Genomic DNA, 15,102 nt, shown 5'->3' with positions numbered 1-15,102 from the left:
TGCACTTCTAAGTCCATGGATTCCCAAACGCGTGCATCTCTAAATCCCTAGATTCCTAAATTCCTACACTAGTAAGTTTCTATGTTTTTAAATTCCTAAATCGTCAAATTTCTAAATTCCAATATTTTTAGACTTGCCATATCCGTCTCTTGAAATTCGTACATTTCCAAATTCCTATATCTCTAAGTGTCTAAATTTCTACACTTCTATACCCCTAGATTCCTAAATTCCTGCATTTCCAAGTCCCTAGATCCCCAAAACCTTGCACTTCGAAGTCCATGGATTCCTAAATGCGTGCATCTTTAAATCCCTAGATTCTTAAATTCCTACATCCCCACATTGCTATACACGTCTCTATGTTTCTCTATCCCTGTATCCTGAAATCCCCAAATTTCTACATTTCCACGTTTCTACATTTCTGCGTTCTTGCATAACCAAATTCCTATATCCCCGAGTTTCTACATTCCTGTATTCTTCTATTCCCATATTTCTATATGCCTAGATCTCTCTAAATCCCTAAACTCGTACATTTTGAAATTCTTATATTCCTAAATTCTTCTACATTTCAAGTTTCTACGTTCGAAAAATGCATCGACGCGATAGTGGGATAATTCCATGGAAACACGAGCATCGAATCGTCATCGATATCGGTGTTTACGTGCTTAGGGCGAGTTTATCGTGGCGCTTATATCAAGGCCTGGCTGTGATCGACAGTCAGCTCCATTAATCAACGTAAACTCGATTAAGAGTCACGAAGCAACCCTCTTTCGACCCTCTGCGACCCTCCTGCTGGTCGAACCCCGAGGGCACGCTGCGTTTAGGGGTTGAAACCAACGGCCACAGCTGCTATAATTGAAATCTACGAATTTGCTGAGGTTTAAGTTGTATATAGGAAGGTTTAGAATATATCGGGTGAAATTGATCGAGAGATTACTCTTGGCACAGCAATTTTCAGTTCATCAGGATACCTAAAATTCACTAAAATTGTCCATCCCTTTATTTTTCTTTTTACTCAAGTTCTCCGATAGTCCGGAAATTCGTTTTTGCATAAATGTAGAAATTATTGATCGTAAACTAATTAAGGGACTATTTTTCGTCTAACGAGAATTTTATTCGGACAATACATCAGGATGTCCAAAAATTAGACGAAATTGTAGAAAATCTTTCTTTACTGATTTTTGGAAAAATCCTTTGATGATTAGAATACTAGTCTTACAGAGGTTTAGATCCTATTGGTTAAAATCAATCAGAAAGTTCTTTTCATTTTAGTAAGGAAGTTTGAGAGAAATGATAAAAATGTAGAATTTTTGTTTCATATTTTCAATCGAATTCAATTTGAAGTGTAAATGATCGATGATTAATATCGATATTATTGGAAGACGGACGAATAACGAACAAAGAAAGAAATTTCTTTCCATTTTATTTGCATTTTAAATCCTCATCACAATTTTTATTCGAAATGAGAATCGCTGATATGCGATAGCGAACGTCGTTATTATTTTACCAGAGGAATGATAGAACAGATACATAATAAGTAGGCAAAAGCATGCGAATATCGTTTCTGTTTCGAATCGAACTCGATTTGAAAGGATATAGGATAATGGACATTAGGTTATTCAAATGTTAGTAGGAAATTGTGTATTTCTAGGAATTGGTTAGAGGGAATCACGTACTTCCGTTTCCATTTCGCGAAATTATCAGAAAATAATCAACTGCGACCGGTTGGATCCGCATTGCGTTGGTTCATGAATGTGCATGAACTCGTACGTAATGAAACGTCGTTATTGATTACTGATAATCCAATCAACGGCATGTATTACTCCTCGGCATGTCGATTAAATGGTATTAATTAATCCAAAGATAGAAAGAGAAACCGAGATGATCTTAACGAACCCGGTTCTCCGGTTTCGAAATCTCTTGCTCTCTTCTAAAATATCTGCACGATAAACTTTTCAGTAAATAGAAAAATATCAAAACAACTTGTTTGATTATGCCAACTAAAACTTGCTCCAAGATAAATAAATAAGAAGAAAGGAAACGTAAAAAAAGAATTAGAAGACGGAATTAGGCGACTTCTCTGGAATATTCTCGAATATTTTCATTCTAGTTTTTCTTTGTAGTAAGAATGGAAAAATAATAAAATTGGACGTTTCTTCAACGTCAAAAAACGAAGGCAGACAGAAAATCAGAAATAGCTGTAGTTGAATAATTCCGTTTGCAGGAAAAATTGTGTAGAATTCTCGAGCAAAGGAAATCAAGACAAACGGTAGAAAACAAGGGAACGTTGAAGTTGGAATCGTATCATCTGATCTCGAAACAGTAGTCACGTCTCGTATGTTTCTGCCAGCGTTTCGTAAACAGAGGAGTTTGCTTCATCGGAGTTTGCCTGAATATTTGGCTAACGAGCGAGAGTATGTCAACGAAGTCTGATGAGGCAAACTGCGACGATCGTAGCCTGTCGACGAGGAAACGTGGCCATATTCCGGAAATCAATAACAGCGAAACAATTAAGAACGAGTTGAATAGCAAGCAACTGCGCGTCCTTTTCTCAATTTAAAATTGATTAAAAAAGAAAAAGATGTAATATAATTGCCCTTGTCGCTAACAATCTGATGCCACTTTAAATAAAATAAATAATAAGAGCAACGATTGCCCCTTTTATCTTCGTGTATTCTATCGTTGCAATTCTTGCACTCGACGTTCAAGGTTTTTTTTTTTAATTAAAGATAAAAATTATTACAAATAAAGTAGAATAATTTGAAGTATAATACGTTAGAGAAAAACATTTTTCCAAATAAAAAATATGTGCAAAAATATGCAATTCAAGGAAGATACAAACTGTTGCCAAAATACCGTAGAATTAAAAAAAAAGCAAAAGTTCTATGAGTTTTTTGAAACTCTTCAAAAACGCGAAATTCCAAAATGGAAAATTACATTACGCTGGTAGTTTCTACACCTATATATTCTTTTTTTTTTTTTAACATTCTATTAATCAATGTCTTTGTATTCCATGACTACGTGTTAGTTATTCTCTACGCTTGTGTTTCCACTCGCCATCAGAAGGCAACCTGACTACGAATTTACATTGTAAATTCAAACAAATTAGTTTTGACAATAAATCTTTCCAAAAAAACAATTATACATATTCTAATGACATTTTCCAACAAATAATTATCATTCTATTTTTATCATTGCTTACTTTATCCCAAAAACCAACTACTCGACTAATTTATGACAAAACAAAGAAGAAAGTAGAATTTTTACATCACATTCTCCTTCATATTATTTCCGTTTGATATTCAAAATATCATTTCCACGTTCTGTCAAACCATTCTCTGCTTTTTGCGACCGTTGCCACGCGACCATCACCTGGTCAAAAGAACACGATCCAACTCACCTTCCATCGTTATATTATCCCCGAGCTTCATTTCGGTGCTCAGTGTGCTCACTGTTCCGGATGGTCCCACGTTGTTCCAGCCGACTAGCCGTCAATCGAACCTTCCCAAATCGCTCGATGGAGACACGAGCGATTATTCTCTGGAAATGTCACTTTATCTCCCTCTCTCTCCCTTTTTCTCTCTATTTCTGTTGCCTGTAAATCGCAGGTATCCAATTACCAGGGATCTCTAGACAATCCCTTTTTTCCCTCCACGAGCTTTCTTCGTCCTCGTTAAGCGATCAACCAACGTGCCGACGATCGCACGCCTTTCCCACGTCATGGTCAACGTGTCGTTGCGAGATTAGACAATCGAATTATCAAAGATTTCGACAAGCTGCTGACACACGGACCAGTCGATGAGTCGCGAGTTCCCTCGGTCACCATCGATCGCGAGCCTTCCGCTTCTTGCAAGGTCATCGTACCTCCTTCGAAATGCAAAATCTTCGCTTTGATTCTGTCGATAGAGTCACGATGGATCTTTGATTCGGTTGTCGTGCAAGAACCAGAGCAGAGTTTACGGACACTCGGTGGAACTGTTCATTGTGGACCTGTGAAAGAAAGAAACGATGTTATATTATATTTATTACATAGAATGATATATATATATTATTATCTTATATTAAAATTAGTGATTGTTCTTCATTGGAAAGAAGAAATACGTATAGCAAGTGGAAAAAGTATTCTGACGTAGAATGGAGACCGTAAGCATGATCGTTCAATGTCGAGGTCACCTATTTCAGGCTTCTGCGTTTGAATCGGTTTTTTTTACAATTTGCTTTTCATCGTCGCGTTTAGTATTTTATCAGCAAGTATCTTAATATTTAGTAAATAAATACGTACACGAGTCTATCGGAAGATCAACTTTAGTTTCTCTTTGCAAGAAGATAGCAAATTTTGAAATACATTTATAGAATGTCCGAGTCTTAAGAAGGACACGTTTGCGTTCGTAAAAGTTAAGAAATGAAATTACAAAGTAAAATTTCAAATTTGAAAATGCAAGTTACTTTTTATTCGTGTTACGTATATAAAACAGATGAGTTAGATGGTTTCGATGAAAACAAGTTTCCCATCAGCTACAGTTAAAGTACACGAATAAACCATGTCCTCGACACACTTCAGAAAACTTCCTCAAAGGAAGAATATTAGTTTTATTTAAACATTAAGACAGCAGCAAGCCACTAAAATGCCTAGTCCAAATTGATATTCACAGGAGCGTTAAAACTTTGCATGTTTCGCGAGAAACGCGTTCCCGAAGAACACACGAGTTCCATAGAATTTTAATACTTCGCCTAGACTTTGTGTAGCGACAATAACGTTAAAGCAGTGCTTAAAAGATCATCTTGCAAACTTTCTTGCGTGCAATCGCGAATCTACCCATTTAAGGGTGCAAAGGCTTAAAAAAGTAGGGTAAATCTAACATTTCTTCTCGCCTACAAATATTTGCTAAAGGATCAACATTTTTATAGCAAATTTCCAACAACATTTGAACTCTGTATCACATAAAATTAGAAAATGACAGTGGTGAAAACAGATTATCCTCGATGTGGCATAAAACATTTTCATAGCTTGGAAAAATAAAGAAATGGCGGCTTGTCAAGGAAAGCATTTGATTTCACGCTGACGAAAAGCAACTTTAAACGTTTGAAAAAATTCAGAAGATAACGTTTAAAAATTTCAAGTTAATCCAATGGAGAGTTTCGAAGATCTACCCGGTGCAAGGTCGAAAAACATAGTTTCGAGAAAAACGTGTTTGAAGTTTTAAGTTAACCTTCCTCTAAAGTAAAAGAATGCGTTCGTATTCAGCGTTGGAACCTCGCCATTTTTCAAAATTTCAAAGTACCCTTTTACCACGGTATTCTAGATGTATACAGCTTTAAAAAGATATAAAAAGGATTTAGATTTCTTGAAGCAGATATGGTTACATGGCTTCTTAACTGAAAATTCCTAAATGTGGTAATATTCCCAGAGGAACTTTTGACAATATTTGCAGGAAAAGTTAGGATGACGATATTACGTGAACGTATACAAGTTCGTAAATAGTTTAAATTTATAAAAAAAACCCGATAGACATTCTATCAATGAAATCCATAGAATCCCGAGGTTCTTAGTCAATAAAGCTTCTATAACCAGAAGCTTCTATAACGTCATTTATGAAGGAAGAAAGGAAGAAATTGATCTCAGTTCCTTTTTATTTTTTTATATACAAAACATGTTTTCAAACTGCTACCAGTGCAATAAATGAGCTACTACGATGAAACGCTACTAAAAGTATCGATGAAAATAGGCCTGTGAAAGAAAGAAACGATGTTATATATATGCGTAAATAAATGAAACAAGACTTCCAAAAATCCGCCACAGTAAAATTTCATTTATCTGAATCGCGTTTGAATATAATTTACCTGATTTATCGTTTGATCCGAGTACAATTTATCTGGCAAACGAAACAGAACTAACTCAAAGACCACACGTCGAGCGTTCGTTAAAACTTTGCCCCAATAAACACGGCTCTGCCGTATTTTATTTAAAAAGCATAGAAAATTGAAAGCACCGTGTCTGAAAAAGCTTGAAGAATTTTAGATGAAAATTCATCTAAATTCGATGGAGGTCGTAGGTATTACGTTACACCGGCCTTTTATTCATTTCTCATCGATGAGTATCCAGGCAACTGGGCCACAGGAATCCAATGGACTCTCGGTTCGACCAAAAGGCACGGAACCATAATCCAGGCGCTTTGTTCCAAAGGAATTCCGGGAATTTAGTTCGTTCGTCGTGTATATCGAAGGGATAAGGTGAATCTGTCCAGGTTTACGTCACGCATCATGCACACACAATTTCTGATGCGTTAGATTGTGCGCACCGCGATGTGCATAATGTTGATTGACGAGGATCGATGCTACTATTAATAAAAGGGACTTGTAGACGCTTCATCATCGAAAGGAACTTCGTGATACTGCGTCAAATTCTAGTAATTTTCGTTTACCTACGAAACTTGTAAGAAACTCTTATAAATATTCTGCGTTTTATGCCAGAAGCCTAAAAATTCCATTGGCGATGTAACGAGACTCGACTATCGTGATTTTATTCGTAAAGCTTGAAAGAAATATGAAAATGTTTATGACAAACTACAGGATATATATTTGTTGTATATATTTGATAGAAATTAGAAAAATAATTAAACGGTCAATTATAAATTACATCAACAAACCTCAATATTCATCGAGGCTAATAGTATACAGGATTAGGGCTGGCTACTCATGTTGTATACTAATTTTATACTAAATATCTTGTAATTCCCGTACACGTGTTCAGATTGATTTCAAACTCGATCGATATAATCACGACAGTGTGTTTTTACAGCGAAAATGAAATTTCCAAATCTTCTGGGCAACACATACGACATGGACATAACACTTTTCTGTGATAAGCGTTCAAATAGAAATTAGACGCGATAGAAAAATTATGCGAAAAATTCTCAAACCCCAGGCACATTTCCTATAATTTTACTTATCCTTGCACATTCGTCATAATATCGCGCTAAGCATATGCACGACTACAACAATCATGAAATCATCACTCGACTGTAAGATCGCTGTAATTTTAGTTTCGTCAAAAGGAAGCAACTGTGATCAAACGCTTTTATCGTAAATTTTCTATTTATTTTCTGCGATACACGAAACGAGGCTTTCCTATAAAACAAGCCCATTTTTCATTTTCATTGATTGTTTGAAAGCCGCAAAAGCAGAAAAACCAGAGGCACAAAGTAACATTTACAGACTATATTTCCCTTTAGGAAATAAGGAAGAAGGGAAGAGCAACGTTTACGGTGATATTTTCAGTATTCTGTGTACATTTGAACGAACGAGGATCCGAAGCGCGTGTCGCGTAAAATTGGAAAGGCTTTTTCGAGTCGTTAAGTAAATCCTGATAAGCGGAACATCTAACGTGGCTCGTTAAAAGTGTTCCGCTGGTGTTCGAACGATGCTCATCGTTTATTATTTCCGGACGTGACTTCGCTTCCGCTATCGGTTCTCAATGAAAGCGGTTAGAAATATACATTTTGAACCGCTATCGCTTAACGATGATACACGTTTTGCCGTAAGTCGTTGAAGAAAATAAAATATTAAATAAATTTGTTACTTTCGGCGATCGATACTGCTACGTTCTTTGAATTTTTATGTCTCGATAATTCGTAATTTTTGTAAGAGGAATATCATTATTATTGAGAGAAATTTGTGTCGTTAAACGAACTTACAAGTTTCCAAAATGAATCCCGTTACTTTCTTTGAATTTTTATATCCGAATCTGTATCTCGTTTTAAAAAACAAAAAGATTTTTGATATTTCGAAACAAAACGAAAAATTACTTTATATTATTAACTTTATATTAACGTAATAATTATTTTATGTTTCCTTAAATATGAGATATTCGATAATGATAAAAAAAAAAAAATGATTCGAGAAACACAGAAGAGCGAAAAATTTGACAATAAATTTGTGTTGGAATTATTGGAACGAAAGATTTGTAAACTAATATTCTAACAACATTTCTAACATTTTATTCCATTCTTCCTGATGGAAAGAAAATTCCAGGGACTTTTCTTTAAATTCAACAATAATTCAGACATCAAATATACGGGGTAGTATTTCAATGAAATTCCTTACATTCTACTCTTCGTATTTATTTAATATCCCCAAAATTTGGGTATTTTCTTTTTATTAAAAAAAATCAGAATAAAGATTTGGAAGGTTTGGCAAACGACGAGCATTTCATTCTTTTTTCTCCCTTGTTTTGGAACATCCTTTGCAGAATGATAAATATGTTGAATTTTCAGCAGACGGTAAAAGCGCTGGAAAATTATGTGATTTTATATCCGACTCTAAAAAATGCTGCCGCAAACCGGCATACATCTCCGTATCGCATAAAATTCGTGGCTATCTTCGCTCGATATCTCCAATTTTTTGAGCCTTTATACATTGACCCAATTCCTGCTCAATACAATAAAAGCATGGTAACATAATAAAATAGTGTAATAAAAATATAAGCAGCACGAGTTAAAGAAAAGAAAAGAAAATAGCGATGGAATATAATATTCAAGATCTCATTAAAAAATCGCCAATTAACAGAAAAATTCATCGAAGCTGGCGCTATCGAAGCAGGTTCAAACTAACCCGGATTGGGTCGCGTTAATTGAGCCAATATTTATTTTTAATCGGCCCCGATAATACGAATCGTCCTACCCTGCAAATCCCTTTAGTGAAACTAACCAAACCTCGATTTCCGCAACACCAACTTTAAAAAATGTCAATCCCGCATAAAATATAGAACTTCGACAATAACTTTTATTTTATCCATACACAATCCTACGTTGAAGTTGAAGGAATAATGCAATTTTTAGATGCGTGTAGCAAGATTTTCGATCAGACCATCGGCTGATTATTCTACGGAAACGTTTAAAGAGATAGAAAAAAAACGAGTTATAGGTTTCACAAACGTCTGTTTCCAGGGGTTTTGCTGCCGAGGTTACGACGGTTAGTTGATGAAATTTTCAACGTGTGTATAACTATTATAAATCTCCGAAATATGTTGTTTAAATTTTCATTAAAGGCTGAGATAAAAAAAGCTGTAAAGAACGAACTATGCTTGTACCGACCAATTGCAATTTCCTGGGCGAGTTTTCACACAACATCTGGTAAACTAATCCTTTTAAATCCTCACAGAAAGTTTGGTCCAACCTCGAAAAGGTTGTTCCATATTGAAGAGTATAATATATTGTACATATCTGTATTAATATCAGCTACCGTGGCTTGCTTCTATTTTTTCTAGGAGAAAATTCTGTTGCATAAATTTTAACAACTGCTTAATACCAATACCAATATATTTACAAAGTCGAGATATCAATATTTAAAGTTATGTTTAAAAAATTCATGTTCGAATAATTTACAACACACAAGTTCCCGCTGTTTCAAATCTCTTTTCTAACACAAAACTGGAGAATCAAAGCTTACGCTATTTTACGTATTCCATGTTGACTTTGGTATTTTGCAGGCAAAGTTTATTGTACGAAAAACATTGACATTTGGCTTATCGTCGTTTCTACATAGAATTTGAAATTGTCACTAACTCTCTATCAGGTTTAACTCACTTTTGCAAAGCTACGACATCGGTACCTCTTACACCAAGTCACAGAATCCTCCTACTCTTATTATACCGATCGACGTAAAACCATTAAAACGAATGTAACGCTCGTTTTTCACTCCATTTAAACATCGCGATCATATCGCTCGATCCACCCTCGACAGTTTCATTTTCTACCACTGGTCGGTGTATCGAAATTCTCAGCTTCTCAATAGTACTCCGCGTCCATTGCTCGGGGATCAGAGCTACGAGCACTCTGGCTGCCGTATTCTATGGAACAGGACCAGGAGGACGAGTGGGAATGGTCGTACGGAAGGTTGGAAAAGGAAACAAAATTTCACAAATGTGTTTCCATTTGAAATTTTTTCCACGATCAGTATCAGCCAGCTATTCGCGATACTCGTTCGTGGCATAAGTCGTTAAATAAATCTCTAAATCATCAGCGTCGAGTCTACAGGCATCCCTCGTATTATCAGCGATCCTCGAGCCATCAGCAAGCGTTTGAGACGCGTGTATGTTCACGCACAGAGCGGACCTAGGCATTTCGTGTACTTTAGGGAAGCTTCCCCTGGCTACTTAACCGAAGCTCGTCGAAATTTACGGCGAAATTGGAACGTTTGCGGAATACGAAAAGCGTTCCGCGATATTAGGAGCTACATACATAATAGAAGATGCCGGTAGCTGAATGGAAGACGCTGCTGATACACTGTGTTGGAACTTACGTAGTGATTTTACCTCGAAACATAATCCCGAGGGATAGTTATCGACCAGGGTTATTCTTGATGGGTGCACGTACGCGACTTTTGCAAGATTTTCACGTAAGATATGCACATCGTGTATTAGGTTTTATCCGGCGTCTATTAGTACGGATACAATTTTGTACACACTTTTGTCAGATAGTCCTAAGTAGTACGAAGATGGTGAATTTTAAGTTGCACGAGTGTTTTTAGAAAATCGTTCGTACCTGGTAGGTACGTTGTTTTCTTCCATCGTGGAAATACCTTGGTGTTTCTATTACGTACTTGATATTTCGCAAGTCTGAATCTGATTTGTTATAGCCGTGCTAAAGTCTTTGAAGTTGAAATAAACGAGCATTGTAAATATTGGGTTGGTAACTAAGTGGTTGCGGATTTTGTCATTAGGTGGTAATGACAAAGTCCGCAATCACTTAGTTGCCAACCCAATAGCAGTGTGATGTTGCGGGGAGAATTTGAATTTGAAATGGGCGGAATACTTAACGTTTTCCAGCTCTGAAGCTAATTTGTTATAACCGTGCTAAGATCTTTGAACTCGAAATAAATCAGCATTGTAAATGGCAGTGTGAGGTTGCGGGCAGAATTTGAATTTTAAATTGGGGGAATTTTAGAGAATTATTTTGAGATTGGGGAAGTTCAGATGTTTGAAAACAATAATCAGTGGATTGTGAATTTTTTAATGAACAGAGGTATAGAAAATATCAAAAGTACGGTACTCGTTATAATTTTTATTGGATGAAACAAATCTCCGGGTAGATTTCATCTTTTTAGTTGTATCCATAAAGATATGAATTTATACAAACATCTGCAATAATCATGCTGCAGCAGATTCAAAGATGAGAATAAAGCGATAGCAAGTAATAATTAGACCGTAAATTCTTCGTAGAAATTTACATTTTGATGAACGAGAGACAATAAAACATGGAATTGAGTTTCGTTCGATTTCAGTGCAACATGGCAAATATCGGGTAATTAACGCTCGGTATTCAGAAGTATAACGCATAAAATAACTCCAATATGCTAATTAATTAATATGTTGCATTTTAATATTCTAGCAACGTGAAATGATTATTCATTACACACTCAATGTGAAAATTAAATATCTTCTCATTATCATAGAATTCCACGAACCTTTAATGACCTGAAACCAGCTTGAAAAATAAATCTCAATGATAATTTGTATTTATTAAAACGAATGTAAAAGAAGAATGTCAACAAGTAAGTATAAAATCAAACCTTTCATCTTCACGCAAACTGATGTTTTTAATCAAATCTCTCTGCTTTTAGCTGTATCCACGACACCTACGAGCGAGATTCTTTTAACTAGATTTTGTTATTACTTTCGACGTAAATAAAATCCTACAGGAAAGGATTTCAATGATCCGTAACAATACGCTGTTTCAATCTCGAAATACCTAACTCGTGACATTAATACAACGAAACTTGAAATTCACGTGCTTACTGTTTCACGGAACTGTGAAACTCACGGAATTGAACGCTTTGTTTCTATCGAGATATCATAGAAGGATAAAATAAATATTAGGTTGTCCGAAAAGTTTCATTCGTTTCATAAGATGATAATAGATGAACGACAATTTCTGTTTTATTTTGTTATATTTCTATTATTATGTTCGTGAATAATTCAATAAACTGATATAAAACAAAAAGCATTGTGCCTGTTATTTCCTTATAAAACGAAAGAAACTTTTCGGGCAACCTAATAATAAAAAGCCACATGATCTGTTATTTGTCGAAAGAGAAGAAGGAAACAACAATGAAATCTTCACCATACGTTGATATCTTTACAATTTGTACTTTTTGGAATTAAATATATTTTGCTTTGTAAAGAAAAGTTTTTTTTTTTTAAGTAATTATTAATAGAAATATGTTTTTTCGAGTGGTTCTGTAAAGAAAACACAGATATAAAATTGTGAACTATTTTTACTAAAAATATATTTATTGTTTAGCCAATTTAAGAATTTATTCAAATATTACGTTACGTACAAAGAATTGAGTTAAAAATTCTAAAAAATTAATCTTTCCCTGCAAAATTTCTATTGAGGATTGAATACTTGTTTCTTATTACTTTTTTCTAGAAACAACGATTCTCAGGCTAAGAGAATTCTTTTCGATATGAAAATTCCTTCTGCTTTAAAAATCTCTCGAGTTAATATGCCCATCGCTGATATACAAAAAATTCCGACAGAAAATTCCTTTATAAAGTGTTGATTAAAAATTTTGACTACTTACATCCTACGTTTTTCCTAAAAGCGACATTCTCAGGACAAAAGAATTCTTCGCAATATGCAAATTCCTTCTCCCTTTGAAAATCTCTCGAATTAAAATCTCCGCTACTAATTTCCAGGAATTCCCGTGAAATTTCTATCAAAAATTCAGTCCGTTGATATTGCATCTTTGTTTATACGAATATTCCTTTCTTTATTTCTCTGGAACAAAATTCTTAACTACAGACCATACAAACTGTACACACCCTATCGCTAAAAGTAAACCAAATATAAACGACATTTAATTTTATTATTAATGTATCTTTTTGTTAATATAAATGCGACATTTATTAGATTCTACTAGACATACCCTAATCGCCTAAATACAATACTAAAAGGGTACAACAGTACAGCATGACCTAATTAATTCGCTCAACGTGCTACAAAAAAGAGGACTCCGGCAATGAAGCTGCAGATTTTCTAAGCTCTGCAAGATATTCGTTCGTACGATCTATTCTACTAGGTTGTCCAAAAAAATTTTTTCGTTTTATGAGGAAATAGTAGACGCACTACGTTTTTTGTTTTATATTATTTTGTTGAATTACGTACGATCGATTTTGTTCTTTTGAGATGAACATCGTGACATTTCACACACTTGGTTTCACGTTTGTACGAAGGTGCACTGTTGTAAAAAACACGTTGGCGAAAGAAAGACACTTTTCGGACAACCTAATAGTTCGATACGTTCTGTTCCACCGATCATTCTCACCGTGGACATCAATAACCATGAAAGCTGCACGTGACCTTAAACACGGGATAAAAATGAAAAAAGATACTCTTAACTGACGAAAATCCATCGCGGTATATAAATTTCTTCTGTTTTAAGAATCTGCCAGCCTTAGGAAACCCTTCGTTGGCCCCGAAAAATTTCGTTTAACCCATTTCTTGGCTGGCGAAACCCTGAGAAACCAGAAGTTCCTTTCTCGCTCGCGTGGTAATAACCTCACGGCCGAACAAAGAGTACGAATGGTCGACGTGAAAGGGAAGAAAGGACCTCGATAAAAGTCGCCAAGTATCAGAGAGGAGAAAAGAGGGGAAAAAAAAGAGAGAAGGAAAGAAAAAATTGCGAGACACGTGTGGTTGAAAAGGCGTGGCCTTGAACCACGACCTCGTTGCTATTCCTTGCGTTTCACGATATTGTACACGGTAAAAAGGATACCACGGGTCAGAGTAGATAAGGAGGGACCTGCTGGCGTAAGAAACCAGTTGGTCTGAGCGAGAACGAAAGAAGAAGAAAGGGATGAGCCAGGCAAGACAGAAGGGAATGAAGCAACCGTAGAAAAAGTAAGGGTTGGAGGATCAAAGTGAGATATTCGGAAACAAAGGTAGATGGAAAGGAAACTAAACGAGAAAAATTGTGACATACGAAAGAGATAAAGGCGGCTGGTATATATCAACGAAGGTACAACTTTATTCAGGAATTCTTACGGAAAACATAGGGAAATCTGGTTACACCGGAGCAATAATTTATTTATTGTAAGTAAGTAAGATCAGACTGCATTTCGTGTAATTTCATATTTTTATTAACGCAGCTATGGCAATGGGACGTTACTTTAAAATTTATGTCGCCCATCAAAGATTATAACAGCTGCTTTTTTTTTTTTTATTACACTTTTTATTATCGCTTTTTATTATTACCTTTTATTACAGGTATTTTTTTGACACTCTGTATGTTTCTACTGTTTTCGATTTTCTACAAACGCAGTCTACTGATGATATTTGCAAATTAGAATCAGTTAGAAGTACGTGATATAACGACCGCTATAATAATTGCAAGTTAAATAACACAAGTTTGGATGTGAAGATTCCATCTATCGAGGGTTGTTTAACGAAGCATTAAGTATAATTTTGTTCTAACATGCGGAATCCCGCTATATCTCACTTGGATCTGTCGACCATGTACGAAAAGTATGTATCATATATGTAATGTTATGGTAAAAATGTTCACGAATTGTACGAGATGGAAAATACGTAACTGACTGACTTAAATTTTTCAGATGAAATACGCAAGAGGCAAGGCTCTTTCCAGTACAAATCTTTTAATGAAGCTTGAAAAATTACGGTTGGAATATATTATGAATGCAAATGAAAATGCAAATGAAAATGCAAATGCAGATCCTTTCTTAACTCGTATATAAAATTCAACGATATATATCCACTTTACATGAACGATGATTCGTAGAGGTCTCGGTATTCTTAACTACAATTTCATAAACTTTCCCAATACTTTTTAATACGCGGACAATTTAACGACAACCGCATCTTAATTCTTATATACGTTAAAATACGAAATAATTTTAATACGTTATTTCGATCGAAATATTCAGGCAGTTTCTATAAAGCAACAGATCGATAACGTTCACTAACGACACAGGATACGATTATAACAGATTATTAAATTATTTGCAATAAAAAAAAAAGGTGAACAAAAAATTGCATCTTTCATAAATAGTTCGTTTCAATCGCATACATAATGTTCGTATTTGTA

The 15,102-nt window shown here is 35.1% G+C and overlaps 1 protein-coding gene across 5 annotated transcripts in view; it reads right to left on the bottom strand.

Annotated features, from left to right (window-relative positions):
- Nucleotides 1-15,102, bottom strand: part of LOC100741781 — a 91,852-nt gene that overhangs the window by 59,526 nt on the left and 17,224 nt on the right. For 4 of the 5 annotated variants that reach the window (XM_033319850.1, XM_033319849.1, XM_033319852.1 and 1 more), the window contains one exon: nt 3,398-3,987. In XM_033319850.1, coding sequence (XP_033175741.1) covers nt 3,398-3,428 — 31 coding nt within the window. In that variant the 5' untranslated portion in view covers nt 3,429-3,987. The remainder of the gene's footprint in view (nt 1-3,397; nt 3,988-15,102) is intronic. The other variant, XM_033319851.1, reaches the window with a different exon arrangement.

This window comes from Bombus impatiens, unplaced genomic scaffold, assembly GCF_000188095.3.
Source record: "Bombus impatiens unplaced genomic scaffold, BIMP_2.2 scf_0217, whole genome shotgun sequence".
NCBI lineage: Eukaryota > Metazoa > Arthropoda > Insecta > Hymenoptera > Apidae > Bombus > Bombus impatiens.
This window is presented reverse-complemented; position numbering and strand designations above follow the sequence as displayed.